Raw genomic sequence first — 26,660 nt, forward strand, 5'->3', positions numbered from 1 at the left:
TGCATGTTAACATCACCAAAGAAGAGTGGTCTTTACCGTATCCTTTCCAGAAGAGTCTGCAGGCAGATACATTGGGAAATGATTTCAATAAGGTAAAAACAGTGTAATGGATCGGACTGTACTCTCACTTCACCAAAAACCCTTTGCTCATAAAAGTAAAGGAGAAATTTAATTGTCCAATTCCTGTGCCAGGTAGGCTGCTTAAAGGTGATCTCAGACAAGCCATGTGACCTGAGTTCAACTTTTGGAATCCATAGAGTACCAACTTCTGCACACATGGAATACAGAGCCACTTCCTACCCAGGAGCATGTGGCACACGTATCTACCCATCCAGAAGGAATAAATACACAAGTGATTAAAAAATGCAATAATATTAAGCTAACTTTTCTGCCAGTACTTCACACTCCAACATCTAAGCACCAGGATTTAATGAATTCTGAGTACATTGTTTAGAAAGGTTGGATTCTTTCCATTTTATCTGTTTGTTTATTAAATTTTAGGGAGGATTTCACATAGTAGTGTGCACTGGTGGAAATTTGTAATATACTTCTGACTGGACTGGAACTCGTGGAATCAGCCTGCCCCAGCTTTCTAAATGGTGAGATTTGAGGAGTGAGCCTAGGTGCTCAATTTTCATATCCTTAGCCTGAGGGAGGACCACTTCTAGATGTTATAATTTATGTATTTGCATAACAGACCTGAGAATATTATTGACAAATTAGTTATGAACCCCTTCTTAGCCAAATGTGGTATAATAACATTGTGTGAGGAATGTGGGGGTTGTGCAGAGAGAGGCATCAAGTCTAAGCTAGTATTTTCTCAGCCAGGGGTAAGATCAGTTTGTAGGCTGCTTGCTTGGGATGCCCAGAATCCTGGCTTTCATAGTCAGCAAAGAAAAAAGCAGGTATTGGGAGCAAGTAAGCCGAACCTATAATCTCACTAAGATTATGTAGTTTTCTGCGTGTAGAGGGTGTGGGGGTTTCAGGCTTCCCGAGAAGACCAGAGAAGGAGAAGCCTTGTTGGTAAATGGAGTTCTATATTTTGTGCTGTCTAGACAATGGCAGACTCTAAATTTAATTGGCAAGTTTTCCCCACAATCAGCTACCTGACATTGAGATATGGTCGTATGAGAATTTAATAAGCAGCACATCTGTGTTTATTTACACTGCAGCGTTTCCTTAAAATACAAGGGTTTATTACAATTTCTTCAGATGTACACATGTATCAGCTTGCAAATGAGAATTGCCTTCCCAGCCTTTCACCGTGTCCTTCATGTCATGGGCTTCCCTTTTGTAGACTCAACTATAGTGCCAGAAAATGTACACTATTAAAATCATGCAAATTTTCTTATTTGTGTGCCTGCAACAAATATCCAGTTATCAAACAAAGTTCACACTGGTTAGATTTGACGACTCATGTGAATTTATATCAGCCTAGAGAACCAATATTGGTAAAGCACACATCCCAAAGGAGCCAAAACAATAGATTGCTGGGTGCTAGATAAGCTGCTGCCACTGAGCATCTGTGAGAGCTCGATGCACCAGGTACAAGTCAAGCTGGGTCTTTCTGCCTCTCCGCAGGCCTCTGCCCCTCTACTGGTCATTTAAAAAAAGATTTATTTATTTATTATATGTAAGTACACTGTAGCTGTCTTAAGACACACCAGAAGAGGGTGTCAGGTCTCATTACTAGATGGTTGCTGGAATTTGAACTCCGGACCTTTGAAAGAGCAGTCAGTGCTCTTAACCGATGAGCCATCTCTCCAGCTCTCTACTGGTCATCTTTATCCCTGTTTTTCCATAAGATGAAATATGAGCAGTTAAAAGTAGGAAAAAGTGGTGGCCAAAGATCTCTGGAAATACAGTTAACACACTTGCAGGCTATACTAATGTCAGAAGGATTAAGAGGGAGAATATTTTCTTCTTTGCCCTCTCAGGTCAATGAGATCCCAGCAGTCTGTGGGCCATTGATCAGTATCCTGTACCTGTGGAAAGTCACTTGGTGTCTTGTTCATGGAGCCTTGGTAATCCTATTCAGTTAATTCAAAACTTTGTCAATGTACAATGAGGAGGCTCCATGCAGGCTTCAGAGGAAGCCAAACTTGGTCAAGCAAGGCCTTTGTCTTACCTTCCCAGTGATAGATAAGTGGTAGAAAAAGGCTAGAGGAGCCTAAGGGTCCTATCAAGCTCACACCACATCTGAGCACCAGGTGCACAAGTGGCCCAAAAATTACTTTTGGGCACCCGCATGGTCTTCAGCACTAAGCAGGAAAGTTGAGCCAGTGACTAAAAGAATTCGTAACAACGCAAGGGATCCTTCTCCACAAACAGTAAGTATAAGGCTACGAGAAATGTTGCCTAGACAGCTGTATCTTACCAATATTTTTCTCTTGATAAAAAGATGTTGCCGGACGGGTGTGGTGGTGCACGCCTTTAATCCCAGCACTCGGGAGGCAGAGGCAGGTGGATTTCTGAGTTCGAGGCCAGCCTGGTCTACAAAGTGAGTTCTGGGACAGCCAGGGACATACAGAGAAACCCTGTCTCGAAAAAAAAAAACAAACAACAACAACAAAAAAGATGTTGCCTAGATGTGAGATGTCAGAATTTGGCCCACTCTAGAACCTGCCTACAGCCAAGGGAGACCAATCAGTATTGTTTTAAATACTGATGTAAACATGAAATTGTGGCTAAACCTCTCTTCTCTCTCCGTTTGGAAGTCACATGGAGAGGGCATCATGCTCACTTTGGAGACCATAATTATTGGTGGTATAGTCCTCACTCATTTAACCTTTTGATGCCCACCTCTGGAATGGTGGCATGGTAAGCCAGTGCCACGACAGAAGGCTGGGAAAGTGTTATTGCTTGGCTAAGAATGTACATCTGAGAGGTGTGAGGAAATCTTATTGAAATTGCTGATGCTGACTTAATTAATCTTAATTAATTAATCCTAATTAATTAATCTTAATTAACTTAGTCTGTTGGCTTAATTTCGACCTGAATGTGTGGGGTATTATTTCAGCTGTGAGGTGGGGGAATCACTTCAGTATACACTGAGCAACCATCTGTGTATGCTAGAGCCCCGTGAATCAAAAACTAAGAAATAAGAAAAGGAGAACATGACTGGTTCTGGGTTTTGGCCCCAGATGAATAAATAAAAGAAAAAAGTAAAGACCATGATTACTCCTAGATATTGTGAGGGAGAATTCTTGTAAATAAATGGGAGAATACAGCCAGCGGCAGAGATATGTAGGAGAGTCCAGGATGAACGTGACCCTTAGGCATGTGAGAAGAGGAGGGAGGGGAGATGGAGGAGGCAGACCAAGAAGTCAGGCATGTAAAGGGTAGATGACAAAAAAACAAAAAACAAAACCAACCGAACAAAAAATCCTCCACCCTGCCTCTGCCCCAGGTACCGAGATAGATAGATGACACACGTGGGGAGGACATCTGGGGTAAGGGTAGCCAAGCTCCTAGTCTGGAGAAGTTCAGGGTAGGGGCTGGGCATGCAGGCCAACATTGTAACAGGTAGGGACTGAGATATGCAGAGGGAACCTGGCAGACAGCATTTTTGATAAATAGGCACCAAATTTATTTGTCTCTGGGTTTGAGACATAACACTCTCTGCCCAGGAGGAAGACGGGGAAGTGCCTACTGAGTGCAGGAAAAGTGCAGGGACCACCTTGCAGTCCAGGAGCAAGTTCTATGGCAAAACCTGCCTTAAGATCTATGCCCGCTCTTGGCCTGTGGTGAAAGTCAGAGATGGGAAACACAGTGTCTCTTAGGGACACTGCTCCTGTCACTCAGGCCTCAGTAGCCAATCAGAACTTCGAGACGAGCCTTCAGTCACAGTGGGCGGGCACTTCCTGTTCGCCATATTACCCGCTTTGTTGTGAATCTGAGGAAAGCAGTTTTTACCATCTGCCGGGAGCTGAGCGGAGAGCGAGGCTAACTTGGAATCCGCGCCATGGTGAGCGAGGCCGCTGTCCCCGCGCGGGGAGGACCCGCGGGGTCCCGTGTGGGGTTGTCCTGGGGTGCGGGGACCGGCAGCGAGATGTGGCGACCTTTGTAATTGCGTTTGTTCACCTGAAGTCCCCGAGTTCCCTTATCCTCCGGTGTGGAAGCAGCACCTCCCCATGAGACGGTTCCCGGGGCTGCACCGGCGCACAGCATAGGAAGCTAGAGATGATGCTTTGCTTGGACACCGGCATCCTTCAGCGGGCGCGCATGCGCGGGTTTTGTTGTCAGTGCAGAGGGAATTGCTGACTGGCAGAGCAAATTCTTTTCTTTAGTGTCTTCCAGAAGTTCTGAACCTGGCAGGTGACATTCGGGTGTAGCATCCATCGCAGTTAACTCTGCGCAGTGTAAAGTCTGTGCCATTAACACATTCGCATGTAGATGCCACGGTGGTTCAGTCACGTGTGTTTGTAAGGCCAGACTCACTGTGTTTCCCTCCATAAGTTGTCAAAATCGACCGAATATTAGTTGTGTTTTTGTCCTAAGTGTTCTTGTTCTCTCATGTTATGTCGGTCTCAAACAGCACAATCTTTATCGCAGGTGTAGGGTAATTTAGAAGTCAGACGGTGTCACCGTGCTGTTTATTCAGTCTTGTGTGCTCATGTTTTCATTCATGATGACCTTTTGTCATCGGCTTTGTGTCGCTCATTGCAGAACTCGTTAGACTCTTTTAGTGGACGTTTGTTGAATCTATAGCTCAGATTCTGTACTGAAATAATACTGAGACTAATTGTCTAGAGTCATAGGATTTCTCTCCTTTGACCAAGTTCTTCGAGTCTTTTAATTACGAAATTATAATTTTGGCTACAGATATTTGTCATATTGTCATATATGTCTTATTGCTGTTTTATCCATGGTGACATATAAGAGATATGGGGATCTGTATTTTTAATTTACTAAATTTGTTTCATGTGCATGAGTGTTTTGCTTCCGTGCATGTGTGTTCATCACTTGGGTGTTTGGCACCAATAGAAGACCAGAGAGGCCATTAGATGTCGCCACCAGGATCTAGGAATAATTCTTTGCCACCATGTTAGTGCTGGGAACCAAACCCAGCTCTTCCACTAGAGCAGAGGTCTTAGTTGCTGAGCCATCTCTTGTGTCTTAAACTTGACAGACTTTGAAAATTTTACATGTGAGTGCGCCCATTTCACAGGCTGAAAACTGAGGGTTAAGGTGATTGAGGTTTGGTTAAAAGTCTTGTGGGAGATGTCTCGGAGGTACTGGTGAGACTGGGTCAGCTTGACACGAGCTAGAGTTAGACTGGCCTGTGGGCAAATCTGTAGGGTATTCTGATTAATGACTGATATAATAGTGTCCATCCCACTGTGTTTGGTGCCACCGAGGGCAGGTAGTTCTGAGTTGTATAAGAAAGCAGTCTTAGCAAGCCATAGCATCCGGGCAGTTTCCTAGTCAGAGTTCCATTGCTGTGGAAGAGACATCATGACCACAGCATCACTTATAAAGAAAACCATTCAAATAGGGCTCCCTTCCAGTTCCAGAAGTTTAATCCATTATTGCCACAGTGTGGATTATGGGTATACATAACAGACATGGTGCTGGAGAGGCAGCTGCGACTTCAAAATCCAGATCAGCAGGCAGTAGGTCTGGCTTGAGCATTTGAAACTGCCAGGCCCACCTCTACTGACCGACTTGCTCCAACAAGGCCACACCCACTCCAACAAGGCCAAAGGTCCTAGTACTTATCAAGTAGCACTACTCCCTAATGGCCAGACACTGAAATCTATGAGCCTTTGGGTACCGTTCTTATTCAACCCACCAGAAGCAGTAAGCAGCATTCACCAAGTTTGCAGACTATGTGTGTGGGAAGCGGGTGAGTGAAACCCACTTGTTTACTGCCTTGCCCGAGCATGCGCAGTGAGGCTACATGTGTGGGCTGCCTGCCAGGCTGGACAGTTCCTCGGGATCCAAATCTGTCAGCCAATCTGTGAACGACCTAAGCTCGCTCCTGCCTGGAGTGTGTGTGAATTCTGATTGGATGAGGTGGGGTGGAGAGAGAGAGAGAGAGAGAGAGAGAGAGAGAGAGAGAGAGAGAGAGGAGAGAGGTTGTTTAGCCCTTGCCCTAGTCGGTAGAAGCCACGAGCAGAGTAGTGAGTTTTAGCTAGTGGAGAGTTTTAGCCCTTGCCGTGAGTAGAAGTAGAATAGGAGTAGTTTAGCCCTTGCCCTAAGAAGAAGTTGCTGGGGAAGGGAGCTGTAAAAGAAAAAGCCCGAAGTAAAGTTGCTGCGTGAACCTGACTTGGTGTCTGTGTCGTTCGTGTCGCCGCCGGGTCAGAGGACCTGTGACATATGTGGAATGCAGAAGCCTATCCTTTACGGTTATATAATTTAGCAAAATCTTGTAGCTGCCTTGTGCTGGAGACTTCTTATCATATAGAGTCTTCTTCACTATTCTCTAAATGTGTGGTGTGATTTCACGTTGGGAAGGCACATTAATTCCAGAGCAGCCTCACCTCCAGGCTTTCAGGAAAATACTTTGGGTGTCCTATGTTGACTCTGGTTGTCTTCCTCCTACTGTGTAGCTGTTCCTTCTAAGCCAATCTCCTCAATTCTTGTATAAAAGGATTGTAGTACCACACAGTTCTAAAAAGACTCTTTTGATTTACATAGTGGTATGTTCATGTCAGTAGCAGGAATAGGACATGTGTGTGTGGAGCATGGCTTCTCTATGGACACCGGAAAAGAAGGAAGGAAAAGCTTACTGTGTATACTGCAGGTCAAAACAGGCTAGGCAGTAGCTGGGTTACAGGCTTTTAATCTTTAATCAGTGAACTATAGGAGTCTCTATTATCCTGATGTGGTAGGTGAGTTTATGTGTTCTTTCCCAACATGCATTAATTCATACCTTATGAATTAAGGCAAACCAAATCGGTGGATGTGGAATTTGAGGAAGTTATTTTGGGCCAATGAAATTTCCAAGTGGCCAACTCTCTCATATGGGTAAATGCAAACCTGGTTGTGTCACTTCAGTTTAGTGACTGAAGGCACCAGTATTGAGACACGGGGCATTTGGCTTTGGCTTGTGTATCAGTGTACAACACTCAGCAGTTCACATATTACACAGAGCAGTTTATACACTGTCTTCTTAATGGCATTTTCTCTACCAGAAAAGAACTTACATTGTTTTAAAGTTGGTATACCTAAATAGTTTTTTTTTTAAAAGCTTTTTATATCTCTTTTAAAAGCCTCATTTTTTGCATGTGACGTTGTGGTGGTTTGAGTTTAGCCCCCATAGACTCTTGTGTTTGAATGCCTGCCTCATAGAGAGTGGGCACTATTAGGAGGTGTGACCTTGTTCAAGGAAGTGTATCACCGTGGAGGTGGGCTTTGAGGTCTCCTATATGCTCAACCGTGGCCAGCGTAACACAGTCCCTTTTTTCTCCTTCCTGTGGATCAAGTTGTGGAACTCAGCTCTTTCTCCACCACCATGTCTACTTGGACACTGTTATACTGCCATGCCTCCTGTCTTGGAGGAAAGGTGAACTTCCATTCTTCCCTTTAAACACTGCCTTGCCCCTCTTTTGGTGATGAACAGCAGTGTGGAAGTGTAAGCTGAATAAACCCTTTCCTCCCCAACTTGCTTCTTGGTCATGATGTTTTGTGCAGGAATAGAAATCCTGACTAAGACAACTGACTTCCAGACAGCTAGGACAAGGGTCTTAAAGCCATGTCCACGGTGACACACCTACTTTAACGAGGCCTTCCCTGGCCAGGCATATACAAACTATCAGGATTGTGATGGTTTGCATAGGTATAGCTCCCATTGACTCATGTTAGAATGCTTGGCACATGAGTAGTGACACTATTTGGAGGTGGGGCCTTGTTGGAATTCATGTGACTTTGTTGGAGGAAGTGTGTCACTGTGCAGGCAGGCAGGCTTTGAGGTCTTGAATGCTCAGGCTCTGCTCCATGTTGAATCAACGTGTCTTCCTGCTGCCTGCAGAACACAGAGTCCTCCTTTCTGTCTGAGGATCGACCACCTATAGGATTCTCAGCTGCACATCCAACAGCAAGCATGCATACACACTGCTATGCTTTCTACCATGATGATAATGGACAAAGCCTCTGAAACCATTATCAGCCCCAATAAAATGTTGTCCTTTATAAGAGTTGCCTTATATATGGAGTCTCTTCAGATCAATAAAATCCTGAGAAGTTGGTACAAGGGACTGGGGTATTATGATAGTGCTGACCGTGTTTTTGTTTGAGGTGTGTGGATTTGGGTACTGTAATGGGTTGTATATGCTCAGCCCAGATAGTGGCACTATTAGGAGGTGTGGCCTTGTTGGAGTAGGTGTGTCACTGTAGGTGTAGGTTTTAAGACTCCCATCCTAGCAGCCTGGATGCAAGTCTTCCACTAGCAGCCTTCAGATGAAGATGTAGAATTCTCAGCTCTGCCTACACAATTTCTGCCTAGATGCTGCTATGCTCCCATCTTGATGATAATGGACTGAATCTCTGAACCTGTAAGCTAGTCCCAATTAAATGTTGTCCTTATAAGAGTTTCCTTGGTCATGGTGTCTGATCACAGCAGTAAAACCCTAACTAAGGACCTTTGGATTAGGAAAGCAGTTGAATGCTTTAAGTTGTACTTAATTGGCCATAGTAGTAGAAGCATGGAAGACAGTGGTCCTGAGGGTGATTTGAACTTTGGGTGCCTGACTCAAGAAGTTTCAGAGAGGAAGAATTTTAGTGTGATGCTTAGACATTGTTCTTGTGATATTTTGTTGAAGAATTTGGCTGCTTTTTGCCTATGTCTAAAGAGGCTGCTGAGGCTAAGGTGAAGAAATTTAGATTAATTACTTTGGTAAAGGACATTTCAAAAAGCCTAGTGTAGACTCTGTCCTGTGGTTCACTCTCTTAGTAAGAGAACATTTTGCAAAGGAATAATATGAGCAAGGACAGATACAAAATATATGGTTCAAGGATTAAAGGGGTACCAGGAAGTGGAATGGAGGTAAATCCTGTGTTTAAGCAGATAAATAGATTGAATATATCAAATGGAATTATAGGAATGGTGATCTCAGGCAAGATCAAAACCAGCTAAGCTTATTGTGTCTGTGCAATTGTATAAGGCATCGTTATACCAGGTTAGGCATTATGACCTGGTTATTGTTTTCATTTAATATATGAAATATGATCGTCCAGTTGATAAGGGTTAGGTTATGATGGCTATTTTCTGTTATCAACTTGACTATATCTGGATGATCACTCCCCCAAGCCCCCTGAAATGGAGGGTGTATCAGTGATCCAGATCTTGCGGTATAAAGATTTAGATGCTTTGATATGGATCTTGAATCTGAAAGATTCAGGCTTTAGATCAGGATCTTGAGGTGGGATGACATTCTTGATCCACATTGACACAAGCCTTTACTTGTGGTACAGTGGCCATGATTATAAAGATCTGTTAAAAAAAAAAAAAAGAAAAGGCTGAGGTCCAGGCATGGTGGTACAGGCCTTTAATCCTAGCCCCCAGGAGACAGAGGGCAGATTTCTGAGTCCAAGGTTAGCCTGGTCTTCAGAGCAAGTTCCAGGTAAAGAAAAGCTAAGGTCCAGGTGCAGTCGTACATGCATTTAATCCTAGCAATCAGGAGACTGAGGCATATAGATCTCTGGGTTCAAGGCCAGCATGGTCTACTGAGAAAGTTCCAAGACAGCTAAGGTTAGGCAGTGAAGAAAAACATGGGAAACAGAAAGCTGTTGAAAATAGAAAATAATTGAATGAGGTAGACATGATCAGTACTAGCAAGCAGCAGAACTTGGCCACTTAGGACAAAAAGCTCTCTTTTATGAAAAGGTTACTTCATAGGTAAAATGTTATATGAAAGGGGAGTTGCAGAAGGATGTTGATAGTATGTTCAAAGCATTGTTTCATTTTATAAGCTCATTATAAGTTCAAAGCAACAGTTTCACATGGCCTTGCTTTATCATACTGCAAACCTGTGGCTTCATCCTTGGACATGTCCTAGAATGAATGCTTTTCCTTGATTACAAGTTTGTCTGAAACCTGTTTCTCTTCTTAGTGCAAATTCATGTTGCTCAATGCAGTCCTTATTATGCAGCCTTTATTCTACATGGAGGGGGCACATTCTATTCTTTTTGTTGTTGTTGTTGTTTTGAGACAGGGTTTCTCTGTATAGCCCTGACTGTCCTGGAACTCACTTTGTAGACCAGGCTGGCCTGGAACTCAGAAATCCGCCTGCCTCTGCCTCTGCCTCTGCCTTCCGAGTGTTGGGATTAAAGGCGTGCACTACCAAGCCTGGCACATTCTATTCTTGATTCTAACTTTATTACTTCTTTCTGGCAAAATGACTAAAACCCTTTCCTTCAGCTTTCTTCCTGAAATTATTTGAATCAAGTTAGGAATTCTATCAAGTCATTAATTCATCTAAATAGCATTACTTCATGAAAGTTCATCTTCATGTTGATCTGTAGGAAATTTGGTTAATAGGGTGGATCCGAGTTTGACTCTGTCCTGGTCTACACACCCAAGTTCCAGGACATCCAGGGGTAGACAGAGTCTGGTTGGAGAAACAGTGAAGAATACTCACAAGAGTGAGACTTATGAGTCCCAGCTTTATACAATGACAAGAATAAGCTGCAGGTGGCAAAAACCTGCTTTTCCATTGAGGTGTAGAAAAGATAGTTTAAACTTTTAATTGAATAGCAGCAGCAAGAATTAATGAACAATCTACAGTAAACTCATTTCTATTTGCTATATCTGAAAGGAGCATGAAAACACATTCCAAGCACAGTTCTCTTTTTGAAGAAACGAATGTCACAAGTCTCTTGGTTTCTTTGCTTGTTCTCACAAGTTCTTAGAGTTCTCCTTTTGTGACTCCATTTCTGGATTGTGTTTAGACAATATACCCAAAATTGTAATTTAAAAAATATATAAATGAGACCTTTTTTATAATATGGAGGAGTCAACACACACACAAACACAGGACTTCATACTGTAAAATTTGTTTTCATCATGTATTTGTTATTTTATTTAGAAAATCACAATAACTTAATTCAGGCTTATATCATATATAAAAATATATAAAATGTGCATGTGCCCAAGGAAGCCAGAAAAGTCCATTGTACCTTATGGACATGTAAATACAAATAGTTCTGAGCCATCTGAAGTGGGTGTTAAGAAACAAACTTGGGCATACAACAGCAGCAATGCTACTGAGTCTACACTCCAGCTACTAAGGGTGTCACTATAATGAAAAAATAAAGATGCCCTATTATTCATTCTGTCTTCTATCACTTGTGTGTGATGAAAGTCCCTGCATGGCCATTGAATGTATTTCTATCCCTCTGTGAATGGGCTCTGTACATTGCTTCTTATTGTTAATATTATTATCTTGATGTAAGTGAAGACAGTGAAATATTTTGTTGGGGAGAGATGAGTCCAGATTATGTTAGGGTAACTACCATTATTGTTTTTGTTTTGTTTTGGAGACAGGGTCTCTATATAGCTGTGTTCATCCTGGAACTCAATGTGTAGACTAGTTTAGCCTCAAACTCAGAGAGATCCACCTGGTTCTGTCTCCAAAGTGCTGGGATTACAGGCATTTAACACTACAGGCAGAGAATGAAAGGATGACGTAGATTTAAAGCAGGAACATCACTGTTTTTATAAACAGAACAAGTCTTGGATTTCTACAATGTATTAATTTCAACTGGTCAGTTGTGTCCTATGTCCTCAGTATTTTTGTTATATGCTTGTTTAATTTTTTGTTTTGTTTTTTTGTTTTGTTTTGTTTACGAGACAGGATTTCTCTGTGTAGCCCTGGCTGACCTGGAACTCTGTAGACCAGGCTGGCCTCGAACTCAGAAATCCACCTGCCTCTGCCTCCCAAGTGCTGGGATTAAAGGCGTGCGCCACCACTGCCCAGCTTCTTGGTTTGTTTTCTTTCTTTCTTTCTTTCTTTCTTTCTTTCTTTCTTTCTTTCTTTCTTTCTTCCTTGACTTGTTTAATTTCATCTTTTTCAAAAGTTTTAACCATATGCATACACTTATCATAGTATCCATATACCAATCAGGGGACAATTGACAGTTGTCTATTTTTTTTTTTAAAGATTTACTTATTTTATTTATATGAGTACACTGTAGCTGTCTTCAGACACAACAGAAGAGAGCATCAGATCCCATTATAGATGGTTGTGAGCCACCATGTGGTTGCTGGGAATTGAACTCAGGACCTCTAGAAGAGCAGTCAGTGCTCTTAACCACTGAGCCATCTCTCTAGCCCCCCCAGTTGTCTATTCTTTATTTCCTCTCTGTGAGTATTAGAGGTGAAACAGAGGCAGTCATGTTTGGCAACAAGAGCTCAAATGGCTTGAATCCACAGTGACAGATTATATACGTATTATATAGAATAAAAAAACATTATGTAAAATTATATATAAAATTAAAATTATTACATATGTAAAATTATATATAAAATTATATAACACAAATATTATGTAAATAACACATAAAAGTTTTTCACAATGCATTCACACAGGTTAACTTTTTCCCTCATAGAGATGAAACATAGGGATTCAGTTTTTTTCTACCACAACTAACTTCTTGTCTCTCATATAGTACTCCTCTCAATAAACAAGAGTAAGTCACTAAAAGTATATGAGGGACATTAGCTTTCCTCTCAAAGATTGGCTTATAATGGGTCTGGGACACACACTGTGGTAGTTTGAGTATGCTTGGCCAATGGGAAGTAGCATGATTAGGAAGTGTGGCAGTGCTGGAGTAGGTGTGGCCTTGTTGGAAACTTCAAGTTCTATATTGAATGGATAGGGAGAGAGTGGGCAGCCTGTCTTGTCCCTGATTTTAGTGGAATTGCTTTAAGTTTCTTTCCATTTAATTTGATGTTAGGTATTGGCTTTCTGTAGACTGCTTTTAGTGTGTCAGGTATGTGCTCTGATCTCGCCAAGACTTATAAAATGAAAGGGTACTGGATTTTATCAAAGGCTTTCTCAGCATCTGAAGAGATGATCAAATGATTGTTTTTCTTTCAGTTTGTTTACATGGTGGATTACAATGTTGGATTTAATATATAGCAAACCATTCCTTCATCTCTGGGATAACGCCTACTTGATAATGGTGGGTGATATTTTTGATGTGTTCCTAGATTTGGTTTGCAAATATTTTACTATTTTTACATGAATATTCATAAGAGAAATTGGTCTGAATTATCTTTGTTGGTCTTTGTGTGGCTTAGGTATCAGGATGACCTAAAATTGGAAACAATTTTGTGGTATATAGGTTTTTGAAGTAAAACCTAATGATTCTTTGATTTTCCTCATTGTCTTGTTATTTCTCCTTTTTCATTTCTGATTTTGTTTATTTGAATACTGTCTCCCTATCTTTTGGTTAATTTGGCTAAAGGTTTGTCTATCTTTTTGATTTTTCTCAAAAAACTCACTCTCAGTTTCTTCCACTCTTTGTATTATTCTTTTTTTGTTACTAATTGATTAATTCTAGCCCTGAATTTATTTCCTGCCTTTCACTCCTCTCTGATGTGTGTGTTTTTGTGTATGTGTTTTCCTAGAGCTTTCAGGTATACTTTTAAATTGTTAGTATGAGATCTTTCTAATTTCTTTATGGTAGCACTTAGTAAATTGAACTTTCTTCTTAGCTGCTTTTATTGTAACCCATAAATTTGGAAATGTTTCATTGAATTCTAGAAATTCTATAATTTCTTTATTTCTTCTCTTACCCAGAGTTCATTGAGTAGAGAGTTGTTCAGTTGCCATGAGTGTATAGGCTTTCTGGTGTTTCTGTTGTTGTTGGAAGTCCAGCTTTAACCCATGTGTTGGGATCCAGGAATCACCTCACAAATCACATGGATTCCGATCTCAGTCTGACAGGGAGAGTTTATTGAGCATACGCCCCAGGACTGTTTGACCAGGCCATGTTCCAGGTTTGGGAACAGAACTATAACATTGAGTTAAGATACTACAGGGATTTTAAGTGTAAAATACACAAACGTCTGTGCCAAGATATTCTACCAATCAGGATTTAGGGATGGGGATTTTTTTTTTTAATTAGGAATATGTCTTTGTGGTATGTTTATTCCTTTTCTATTGGTTGGAGTGTTCAACTGTGGCAGGGGACTTGTCCTGTTTAACATTTTTGTCTTAACGTTTCTTCTAGGATAGGACTTGTCTAACATTTATGTCTTGACTTGCCAATCAGGATATCATTTGCCCACATTCATGTCTCTTTCTGTCAAGTAGGATGTCAGTTTCAGGGAGGTCTTGGAACTTAAACTTTACTTGACCACTACTCAAAATGGAAGTCTTATTCCAAATGGTTTCTTATATTGGTGCAGATGTCTCTTTTATGAATGAGGTTCCCAGGGAAGAGGCAATCCAGCAAGAGGGACAGGTATTGCAGGAGCAACCACTGCAGGAGTGACCACTGGAAGGCAGAGTCCTCCTAGACCATGAGTAACTAGAAGAGTTTTCAGAGCTCTAATATGGTTCCTTGATGGAAGAGAACCCAGGACAACAAGCACAAAGGAAACAAACAATGAACAGATACGACAAATATGACAGAAGAGGTGACAAAAGTCATACTGTACTAATCAGGAGACTCCCTCAGTTGTAGTTCAAAGGCCTTATGCCTGGATGGTTTACCCAGTATAGAGAAGGCATTTGGGAGCCGATCCCTGCTAACACTGCCTGGGAGACTAGCCCCTATGTCAGGTACTGGCATGAATCCAGACCAAAAGTGAAAATGAGCGGACAAAGACAAAGAAGACAGAAAAGATGGTTCACCACAGTATACTTACCCAGACAAAGACAAGGAAGAAAGAAAATATGGAGGCTGCATGCTCACCCCCAGATGGAGACCAAAAGTGAGAGTGGAAATGTCACTGGGACAAACAGAAAAGACAAAGAAGACAGAAATGAGATAAGCAGTCACATTTGAGGGACTCACAACATAAAATTCTAAGGGGACAACTCACCAAAGAAGCAACTGAAGTGGACACAACAGCAGCACCTCAAGGAGAAGAGCAGATCATGTCGAACTGAGAGCACAGTCCTTGCTGCTACAGGCAAAAAACGAGCCCCCAGAAAAGGAGGTTCACAAACAGCCACAAAAATGAGGAAGATGAAGTAGTGTATTGACCATATTGGGCGCCAGATGCTGCCTGTGCCCTGGACTACTTGAAGCATGGCTCTACCTGCCCTTGGGGGTTGGTGTGGAGTTAATGACACAGACTCCAGGAACAGGAGAGAAATGCCATAGCAAGCTCGCTCATCTGAACTCTGCTGCAAGTGCCTTAAGAGGAGGGATTAGTGAACAAACTTCCTTGTTTAGTGGATTGAAATCAAGAGTAAGTTTGTTTGGGGTTTTTCATGGTGTTAACATTGGTCTTAAACACCATTTGATTTATTTAATGTTTTCCTTACTATCATGCAAGTTTCCCCAAGTTTTGTAGCCATTAGGCTCAAGCAAGAGATTTCTTGTTGCTGGAATGACCCAAAGCTGTCAGGTCTCAGTGTCCACTTGTCTGGAAAGTCTCCAATCAGATGATGTGTCTGGACAAAGGTTGTAGAGGGAGGAGTTGATAACTAAAATCTAGTTCCCTAATTGTTTCTTGATTGGGTCAATAAAGATGGTAGAAGCTAATTGCTGGGCAAAGGATAAGGCGAAATTTTCAGGCCTGACAGAAAGAGAAGGGGATGCAGAGAGGATGGGAGAGTTGGACCAGGCTGTAGAGCAGACAGGACTGACACCTTGTAGGCCTGGGGGCTATAAGAACTGGTGGCAGCCTCTGTCACTGGAAGAATTATGATATAAGATAGCTGATGAGTTTAGGGTAATAGATTCAGCACCCAGTGGTTGTGTTATCTGGCCGATTATAAAATATTAAGGTGGTCTTGTCTGGTGTTTTCCATCCGCTAAGACTCAGGTGGACAGGAGAAAGGGTACAGCCATGGGGCAGTCATTGGCAGTTGGTAGAGCCAGATGGGATGGTTTGGTGGTAGAATGTGAACAGCATCTCCCAGAGTTTCTGGGCAGGGTGGTTGTCCACATCTTAGCAAAGCCAGCTGGAGGAAGGAACGGTGGCGGGGGCGCTCGTAGAAGAATGCCAGCTGGCAGTATGGTGGCGGCTGTTCTCGGATCATAGCCAGGAACTCAGGGAGAGCTCCCAGGAAAGAATAAGTGTGTGTCCTTTTGTCCCTGTGTGGCTTTTCTTTGCTGGTACTGCTGTAAGGTGGGGGTGTGCTACTTTATATAAACCCTAAAAGTAGAGTAGAAACAGCATAGGGGCTTGGTGGCATCGTATTGGTGGGGTAGGGGTAGGGGTAGGGATTGGAGTCTATGTTAATGGCCAAGTGGACTGTTGTTTGAGATGGGGTTTGGTGCAATAGCTCCGCCAGAAAACAAAAGTGGGAAGAAGATAACCTGTCTGTCTTCAGAGTGGGAAGGCCTGGGTCTTCTAGGCTATTGCTAAAAGCCAGGGCTGCTCATGGTCTTTGTTTAATCTGGAGTTCCAATATAGGTCTGCACAAGCCGCTTGCTATGGTGTATGTCAGCTGGGTAGGTCCATGTTGTGGAGCCAGATGTGGTTCTGCTTTTTGCTTCACCACTGGGGGGGGGGGTCAGATCACCACTGAGACTCTGCTTGGGGAGGCAAAACTTTCTCCCCATTGAGGACCTGGGCTTGTGGGATGCTGACACACCACTCAGGGGAGGTGAAGCTCAGCCCAAGATAGGGATCACACCCCATGCTTCTCCAGGTGAGCAATGGTGCAGGCTGGGATGGAAGCTGTGGTTCTCAAACTTCCCCAATCAAAAGTCAGATCACATACCTTAAACATCACAGGATATACAGCCCCCTTCCAAAATGCCAGAGTGAGTAAATACTGGAACAAACAAGATCAAAACCAAGCTGGGCCAACTCAAAACTGCATCTCCATGTTCATTATTAAAGTGCTTTTAAGATCTTCAGCTCTGCCAGGCAGTGGTGGTGCACGCCTTTAATCCTAGCACTTGGGAGGCAGAGGCAGGCTGATTTCTGAGTTTGAGGCCAGCCTGGTCTACAGAGTGAGTTCCAGGACAGCCAGGGCTACACGGAAAAACCCTGTCTTGAAAAACCAAGGGGAAAAAAAAATTAAGATCTTCAGCTCCATTCATCTTTGTTGACTGCAGCACAATTTTCTTTGTCTGATTCCATTCCCTGTTAGTAGCTATTTCCTCAGTAGATATCCCATGGCTCTGATATCTTGAACATTTTGGGGTCTCCAAGGCAACTTCAACATTACAGCTTCTTCTTCCAGTATTTGGGATCCACCCGTCATCTTCTGGGCTCCTCCAAAGGACTTGGGTCACTTCTCCAGCTCTGCCTTCTGTAGCACACTACAGACTCTACTCCACTGCTGCTGGTGTTCTTGGTGATCATCCTATGGTACTGGCATCTCCAATACACTCGGGTCTTCCTCTGCAGCTAGGCTTCAGTAGCCTTTCATAGGCTCTCTTCATAGTGCCAAACCTCAACTTCTTTGCCTGACTCCTTCAATCCTGGACTATCAACTGCATCTGAGGCTACAACTTCACCAATGGCCTTCCCTGGCCTGTCATAGCTTTCTGTTTTCCAACTCCTTCATTGCGTAAGCTTGGCTGTTCTGGAACTTGCTCTATAGATTGACTCTGAACTCAGAGATCTGCATGGCTCTGTCTCCTGAATGCTGGGGACAAAGGCTTTTACTATCTCACCTGGACTTAAGCTTTTCTCCCCTTGGAACTTGCTTTATACCAGACTGACAATGAACGCAGAAATCTTCTTGCCTTTCTTTCCTGGGATTAAAGGTGTGTGCCTAATCTTAGCTGAGTGGCCCTCAGGTCACTACTCCCGTAATCTGTTTATCTCCTTAAACATAGAATTCAGCTTCATTTCACTTCCTGGAGCTCCTTCATTACCTGAACCATATATTTTATGTCTTTTCTTTCTCAGCTTACTCCTTTTCATTAACAGACTCTTCATAAGCGTGGACTCTAATAACCACACAACAGAATTTATAACAGGGTGTTTTTATATGTCCTTTATCAGTGCAATTAGTATAAATCTCTCGACCTTAGCTTCAGATAGTCTTTTCAGACAAGGGCAAAAAGCAGCCATATTCTTCACCAAAATACCACAAAAACAGTCTCTAGGCCACAGACTGAAGTTCTTCTCCAGTGAAACCTCTTGAGCTGGGTCTGCACTATGCAAATAACTCAGCAACAAAGTCTAACATGTTCCTACTAGGATAGCCCTCTAAGCCCCAGTTAAAGGATTCCAGTGCTTTCCAAACCCACATTCTCCCAAAGAAAAGCATGGTCTGGTCTATCATAGCAAAATGCCAGTCCCTGTTACCAACTTCTATCTTAAAGAGTTTCCATTGCTGTGAAGAGGTACAGTGACCAAGGCTACTCTTACAAAGGACAACATTTATTTGGGGCTGGCTTACAGGTTTGGAGGTTCAGACCATTTTCACCAAGGTGGGAGCATGGGAGCATCCAGGCAGACATAAAGCTGGAGGAGCTCCGAGTTCTATCTGCGCCTTGTTCAGAAAGCTAACAGAATAGTTGTTGTGTTTTATAAAAAGACCAGGATATATTTTGTAGAGCATGGTATGGCGAAGTGGGAGGGGTGCCTCAGCAGGACCATGGGGAAGCATCCCTTTCCCCTGAGGCACCAGCCATATGACAGCTATAGTGTAGAATAGAGTTTATTTAGGGATTGAGAAGGGAGTAGAGACAGAGAGTGGGTAGAGGAGATGCCTGCCAGGAACACATGGGGGGGGGGAAGGAGAGAGAAAAAATAGGGGTGATGGAAAAAAGAGAGAGGCAGAGAGACACAGAGAGGTAGGAGGGGCCAAACAGCCCCTTTTAAGCAAACCAGGCCTACCTGCCTATTGTCAGGTAACTGTTGGGCAGAGTGTAGAAGGAATGCCAATATTACTCTGTTTTGGTTTTATTGAAAAAGGAGGAACTAGAAAGAGGTGATATTGAAGCAGGAATAAGGTCATGGTCGTCATTAGCTGCTTTCTGCTGACTTTGATATGATGTGTCTCTGGGAAACCTACGAAAATAGGGGATGGGAATGTTGGTCCAGTCTTAGGAGAGTTTGTTGTTTTCTTGTCCAGAGTCTGTGGGACCATCTGTGTCTGTGAGAGTAGATTGGAGTATCTGTGGGTTGCTTCTCTGGAGCTGTCCTGGATGTATATTTTGAGTAAACGCCTGGACTTGCCATGCTGCTGAATTGTATTTATGAGGCAGCAAATAAAGTTAAGTAGGTTTGGGAGAAAAACTTTTTTCTTAGGTGAACATTTGAAACCCTTAAGTCTTGGTAGTTGGGGTGAGGGGATTCCCAATCCTGGGGAACAGGAGAGGAATCCCACCCTCTGGAATAGGTAGCATGTGGCAACTTAGGCTATTGATTGGCAGGTGTACTTATCTAGATGGAGTCTGTTTGGTCCATGAAAGGTAGATCTGAATGTGTTTTCTGCAGCTTCTAAGTTTACAAAAGAGGTATTTGTTAACAGCACGAAAAGTCTTTAAGGTGAGTTTAGGGAAGACAAAACCTTTTGTGGAGCAGGAGCAAGGAAGGCTTTCTCCTTCTGTCTAGGAGAATGAATATATAAAAATTTAGCATAATAAGAAGCATTTTTTAACTTATCATTTAAAAAACAAAGGAAACTCAAAGCCTTGACCTTGTCAATATGATAGTTGGTAATACAGATTTAGCATGAGAAACATTAGTTTATCACTAAAAGATAATCAAAGGAAACCTATAATCTGAACTTGTGATTGTAAAAATTGGATCTCGTATAGTGGAATGTTCTATAAGAACTCTATTGTTAACATTACGATAGTGGCATAACAAGGGGAGGAAATATGAAGCATTTAGTCACTAGAAACTGAGTTTAGATAAGGAAGCAGTAGAAGGTTACATCTGTGTAAGTTTACATCTAAACTTGTGTACCATTTATTGTGAGGCCTGTGAGCAAGGCAAACCTGTCTTTTTGATAAGAGATGTGGTAGTCTTAACTAGTTAACAGATTGACCAATGAGCTAATAAGGTGGTGGATTACCTTGGGGTAAGGAGCTAGAGGTCTGTTTTCTAGCTGTCAATCTGTAGTATCCTCGCTGTCAATGTAATCAGAAATCTGGGAAGAATAAATTATAATCTAGATGTCATATATTAATTAAAATGACAGAGATTGGTCTATAGTCTACCACTAAACAGTTTCTTGGTCCCTTTGGTCTCCCTAACAACTCCGGCAGAGTCAGTCTGGCCGACAGGCTCAGAATGGGAAGCTTTTTCTTGTAGGGGAGGAGCCTGGGAGAAATGACTCACCTTGTTTTAGGCAACATGAGACATTTAATTCTCTGGCTTTCTTCTGTTTGTCCACAGTTTATGTCGAGCCCTGGCAGCGGGCAAGCTAATGAAGCAGTGTTTCTCAGTGGTTATCATACCCCAATCTACGTAGTCATATGGCTGTGTTCTTATCTTCTAGGAGACCTTGGGGAAGGTTACTGTTATAATTTCAGAGTCTCTGTCATAATAAGCTTAAATATTATATTTAATAAATATTATATTATATTAACATTATATTTAGCAGATTTCTGACAAGATTGAGAGCCAGTATCTATTAAGTATATCTGAGTTAGGCAATCTGTGTTTGTTTAATTATTTGTCCTAGAATGTATGTATCAAATAAAGAGAATATATTATAACTTAAGAGCTGTAATGACAGTAGCAAAAACAAGACTAAAAATTAATATTAAAATTATTTATCAAGGCAGGAGAGAAATCACAAGGAAACCATATCTTAATTTTAACTTGTATTTGGAGACCCTAAGTCAGGCTGTTCCTCTAAACACAGTAGTGAAGTATGATCTGCCCAATAAAGATGGAGAATAGTCATGAGAATGACTTTAACTAAGATGGCTCTGAAGCTACAGTCAGCCATGTGACTGCCATTAGCTAAGATGGTGCAGAAGCTATAGCTCCACCTGTGGAGAAAGGTCATGTGTTATACCTTAGACCGGAACTGCAGATGTGTGCCAAGTGTATCTTAGAATGGAATGGTAGAAGCATGGCAGAGACAACAAACAGACACATTTTGTCTGATGGACAGGAATCCTCTCCCTGTCACCGCAGGCAGCCTCTATTACCGTGAGGGCCCCAGCGGTCGGTCTGAGTGGTGTGGTCTTGAAAGACTCTAAGACTCCCAAAGGGAGACACTCACTCAAGCCTCGGGACAGCCGCGCACCCAAGAAGACACTGAGACCGAACTCAGGATGTATAGAGAGTAAGATTTAATACAGCAACGACAAGAAAGCACATAAAAAGCACATATACCAGATATCTGGGGTCGAAACCCATGCAGCCAGCAAGGTGCAGAGGAGAATCGACCATTGACCCAGACTTGTCACAGGCTTTTATGGGAGAAGGGTAAGGGGAAAAGTACAAGTTTTACGTCACCAAGGGGTTCTGCCAAGGGTTATTCCAAGGGACTTTCCAAAGGGGCTTTACGTAACCAAGGGGTCGTGTACTATATTTTGGCAATGTACTTGATCTATTGGAACATTCTGGGGTAGTACCAGGAGGCCCCTATCTCAAAAATGTTCTTGGAACAGTCTTCAGTTAGGAGGGGTAGGACTAGGTTTGTTCGTTCCAGGAGACCCTTATCTAAAAAATGTTCCTGGAACAGTTTCCAATTGGGAGGGGGTACCTTGGGGTAAAAAGTTCAGGAGTGTTCCGAGAACAGTCTCTGGATGGGAGGGGTAAGAGAGTTCAGGAACAGTTCAGGTGTCCAGTAATTTTCCTCTTTCAGTCTAAGCAGCTTGGTGTGAGGAGTGCACTTCACGGCTTGGCTGCTCTCATGGCACAAATAGACATTTAAGCTGGAGCAAGCAGCAGAGAGAGGGCAAGTGAGCAGGCAACAGCGGCTGCAGGGCAAGAGAGCTAGTGTATCCAGTTGCTTCCTGGCAACACTACAGCTTCCACAAAGAGATTTTTTTTTCTTTTGGGGAAAAGTTGTAAGGACAGATGACAGAAATGAAGGGATGGGCAGATGAGTGGGATTTGGGTGATGATGTGAAATTCACAAAGAATAAAATGTGTCCTTGGGGTATTTTCTTTGTTATTGATTGAGGGGGTGTCCATTCCAATGGGGGTTGTGCCCCCTCCCCCCCCGGGTGGGGCTGATGGTCCTGAGTTGTATAAGAAAGCAAATTGAGCAAGCCATGGGCAACAAGCCAGGAAGAAGCACCCCTCCATGGTCTCTGCATCAGCTTCTTGTCTCTATGTTTCTGCTTAAGCTTCTGCTCTCACTGTTTTTGATGATGAACTGTTGTGGGAAACCGTGACTGAAACAAAACCTTTTTTACTCACTTTGCCAAATATGCAATGTTGGATTAAATATTTACTCAGAGTTTAAAGAGTATGTGATCCACAATACAGAAAACATCTAAAATAGTTGAAAGGAAACAATGTTAGAATGCTCTTTTTCCATAGCTTATGGATGTCAAAACAACTCAAAAATGAAAATAAAAGTGCAGGTTCTTAGGTATGGTTGGTCAGACACAGGAGTGGACATCACAGGTGAAACAGAGGAATCGTGATGGTCTTCCGGAGAGTTCCAGTTGGGGCACAGGCATGATATGAGGCATTAACACCCAGCTTCACTGGTATCTTCAGCCTCCTGCTATCACTAACAGCAGATTGTTTAGCAACCAGAAATCTATTTGTTGATCTGTTTGAGTGTCTCTCTGTATCGTCTGTTAGTAGTCATCTCTCTTGCAATGCTGTGTGGAATTCAGTGGGCCCAGAAATGAGAGATGTGATCCTCCTTTTCTATTTTTTTCTAAAAACACTTGGAGACTTCATTTGAAATTCTGTGATATGGAGTAAATGTATGAAGTACTCAGCATTCTGGAAAAATATTCTCAATGTAATGTTCATTTACCATACAGTAAAGTCTCACCATTTTTTTTTTTTATGTACGTGTATGGGCTATTTTAGGCTGCAGTGACCTATGAGGATGTGCATGTGAATTTCACCAAAGAAGAGTGGGTTTTGCTGCATCCTTCCCAGAAGAGTCTCTACAAAGATGTGATGCTGGAAACGTGCAGGAACCTCACAGCTATAGGTAAGAATGTGAGTTTTCCTTCACGTTCTAAACAAAGGAACAAGCCTTTCTTGGTTATTGGTATACTTCTGTAATTTCTCTTGTCAAAGAGGAAGGATGTAGTAAATAATCAGACTTAATATTCAGATTCACTAGAGATAAGTTAAAATTTGTACAGTATCGAATAATATATCATACATTTTCTGGTACTATATTTTAGGCTACAAATGGGAAGACCACAATATTGAAGAAAGTTGTCAAAGTTCTGGGAGATATAAAAGGTAATTTTCATGTGGAATCTGTTACAAATGCATTGCTGAAGAAAATATAATGTGGTCTGAAGTTTTAATGGAAAGCAACAATGTAATTAAGCACAGATTTAAGTATAGTGGTGATTACTTAATTCTCAGAAGACCATGTCCTTTAAAGTCAGGTAGTTGACCTGTTTGTAAGGGATTCCTCTAAGAAAAAAGACAAACAATGCCTTAACACATCACACTCTTTTAGTCAGTAGTCCTGTGAGAGCCATGTTGTAGAAATGTCAATCTATTTAGTTTCATCCCATTCAAATATCCTTAAAAGTATGTCCAGTGAATGTCCAATACCTTTTATAAGCAAATAATCTATAGTAAAGCTAGGTTTACTCGTATACTGACAGTGACTTTCCAGAGTTTAGAGAGAGGAACAGTTTATGGGAAACAAGAAGATTGATGTTGTGGAGAAACTTTAATCCCTATAGCACATGTGTATGGGGCAACAAAAATTTCACAGATATGACTGCAAGTACAAACCTTTTGATTATTATTTCTCCTTTAATAGGAATAATATTTGTCACTCTGGACCCCAGCCTTGTGAGTATCAGGGATATGGAAAGAAGCAATGTACTGTTGCAAGTAACAGTGTTCTTCAAACTTACGGAAGAGTCCATACTGAAGAGAAATCCTGTAAATGTAATCAGTGCAGTAAACCCATTGCAAATTTTAATAGTCTCCGACAACATGAAAGAAGTCATAGTAGAAGAAAACTCTATGAATGTAATTACTGTGGTAAAGCTTTTCCAAGTCGAAGTTCTCTTCAAGTACATGAAAGAACTCATACAGGAGAGAAACCCTATGGGTGCAGTGAATGTGGGAAAGCCTTTTCAACTCGCAGTCATCTTCAAATTCACCAAAGAACTCACACTGGAGAGAAACCCTATGGGTGCAGTGAGTGTGGGAAAGCCTTCGCAAGTAAAGGTAATCTTCAAACGCACCAAAGAACTCACACAGGAGAGAAACCATATTGCTGCAATGAATGTGGGAAAGCCTTTGCTACTCACAATAATCTTCAAATTCATGAAATAATTCATACTGGAGAAAAACCCTATGAATGTAATGAATGTGGTAGAGCCTTTGCATACAGCAGAGCTCTAGAAGCACATGAGAAAACTCACACTGGAGAGAAACCCTATGAATGTAACCAATGCAGCAAAGCCTTTGCAAGCCATGCTAGTCTTCGAAATCATCTAAAACATCATACTGGAGAGAAATTCTTTGTATGTACACAATGTGGTAAAGCTTTTACTAGTCAGAGTATTCTTCACAGGCATGAAAGAACTCACACTGGTGAGAAACCTTATGAATGTAATCAATGTGGTAAAGCCTTTGCACTTCAAAGTTATCTTCAAATACACAAAAGAACTCACACTGGAGAGAAACCATATGAATGTAATCATTGTGGTAAAGCCTTTACAAGTCATGCTAATCTTCAAAATCATGAAAAACATCATACTGGAGAGAAACCCTATGGATGTAAGCAATGTGGTAAAGCCTTTGTATGTAGTAGCAGTCTTCAAATACATGAAAGAAGTCATACTGGAAATAAACCTTATGAATGTAATCAGTGTGGTAAAGCCTTTACAAGTCGCAGTTATATTCAAATACATGAAAGAATTCATACTGGAGAAAAACCCTATGGATGCAAGCAATGTGGTAAAGCCTTTGCATATAGCAGTAGTCTTCAAATTCATGAGAGAAGTCACACTGGGGAGAAACTTTATGAATGTACTCATTGTAGTAAAGCTTTTGCAAGTCGTAGTTATCTTCGAATACACAAAAGAGTTCATACTGGAGAGAAACCCTATGAATGTAATCATTGTGGTGAAGCCTTTGCTAGTCGTGCTAGTCTTCAGAATCATGAAAAACATCATACTGGAGAGAAACCTTATGGATGTAACCAATGTGGTAAGGTCTTTGCACGTCGCAGTAATCTTCAAATACATGAAAGAATTCATACTGGAGAAAAACCCTATGGATGTAAGCAATGTGGTAAAGCCTTTGTATTAAAGCGTGATCTTCAAATACATGAAAGGATTCATACTGGAGAAAAACCCTATGGATGTAAGCAATGTGGTAAAGCCTTTGTATGTAGTAGCAGTCTTAAAATACATGAAAGAAGTCACACTGGAGAGAAACCTTGTGAATGTAATCAGTGTGGTAAAGCCTTTGCAAGTCGAAGTTATCTCCAAATACACAAAAGAGTTCATACTGGAGAGAAACCATATGAATGTAATCTTTGTGGTAAAGCCTTTGTAAGTCATAGTTATCTTCAAGTACACAAAAGGACTCATACTGGACAGAACCCAAATGAATGTAATCAGTGTGGTAAAGCTTTTGTAAGTCACAGTTACCTTCAAATACACAAAAGACTTCATACTGGAGAAAAACCCTATGAATGTAATCAGTGTGGTAAAGCCTTTACATATAACCGAGATCTTCATAGGCATGAAATAATTCACACTGGAGAGAAACCCTATGAATGTAATCAGTGTGGTAAAGCCTTCGCAAGTCAAAGTTATCTTCAAATACACAAAAGAGTTCATACTAGAGTGGAACCATAAGAATGTACTCACTGTGGTTAAAGCCTGTGCATATCACACTAGTCTTTGCAATCACAAAAAATTTTGTACTGGATAGGATTATGGATGTAATTGATGTAATAAAAGTTTGATCATCAGTATAATCTTGAAACACATCCCAGAGAAAAGTCAATGTCATAGTGTCTCTGCGTGTCATAGTCTTCTCCAAAATCATGAAAGCATTCCTACTGGAAATAATCACTATGAATCTAATAAATGCACTAAAGCCTTGCACACCAAGCACATATTTCCTACTGAGCCATCTTCTGGTGCTTATAGAAGATTAGCAGAACTATTTCATCCTTCAAAAAAATTGTTTTCTTATTATATACAAATTGTCACCCAAGAATAGAACACCACAGTAATTTGAAAAATAAAAACCTACTTACAAATGATAATTATATACTGCCATCCATTTCTATGGGTTAGTTTATTCTGAGGAATAAATACTTATTCTTAACACTTTCTAAGAAACACAAATGAATGGCAGAGAATTATCACTGTGGGTAAAGGAGGTTGCTGCTAAGCCTGATGATCTGAGTTTATTCTGTGGGAGACAAACATGCAAGTTTTTCTCTGATCACTATACATATGCTATGACA

At 41.6% G+C, this 26,660-nt stretch overlaps 1 protein-coding gene across 1 annotated transcript; it reads left to right on the forward strand.

The window, feature by feature from the left end:
* The first annotated feature begins 3,875 nt into the window (after window positions 1-3,875).
* Window positions 3,876-26,456, forward strand: LOC110303022 (zinc finger protein 431-like). Its single transcript, XM_021173908.2, has 4 exons — window positions 3,876-3,967; window positions 23,057-23,183; window positions 23,383-23,443; window positions 23,982-26,456. The coding sequence occupies exons 1-4, from the start codon at window positions 3,965-3,967 to the stop codon at window positions 26,038-26,040; spliced, it is 2,250 nt and encodes a 749-aa protein (XP_021029567.2). The 5' UTR covers window positions 3,876-3,964; the 3' UTR covers window positions 26,041-26,456.
* Window positions 26,457-26,660: the final 204 nt, after the last annotated feature.

This window comes from Mus caroli, chromosome 10, assembly GCF_900094665.2.
Source record: "Mus caroli chromosome 10, CAROLI_EIJ_v1.1, whole genome shotgun sequence".
NCBI classification, from domain to species: Eukaryota; Metazoa; Chordata; class Mammalia; order Rodentia; family Muridae; genus Mus; species Mus caroli.

What these genes read in the sequence shown, in the direction of transcription:
- LOC110303022 (XM_021173908.2), top strand. An exon ending in CAGGAACCTCACAGCTATAG is followed by an intron (nt 23,184 to 23,382) that starts GTAAGAATGTGA and finishes ACTATATTTTAG; the next exon opens with GCTACAAATGGGAAGACCAC. An exon ending in AGTTCTGGGAGATATAAAAG is followed by an intron (nt 23,444 to 23,981) that starts GTAATTTTCATG and finishes CTCCTTTAATAG; the next exon opens with GAATAATATTTGTCACTCTG.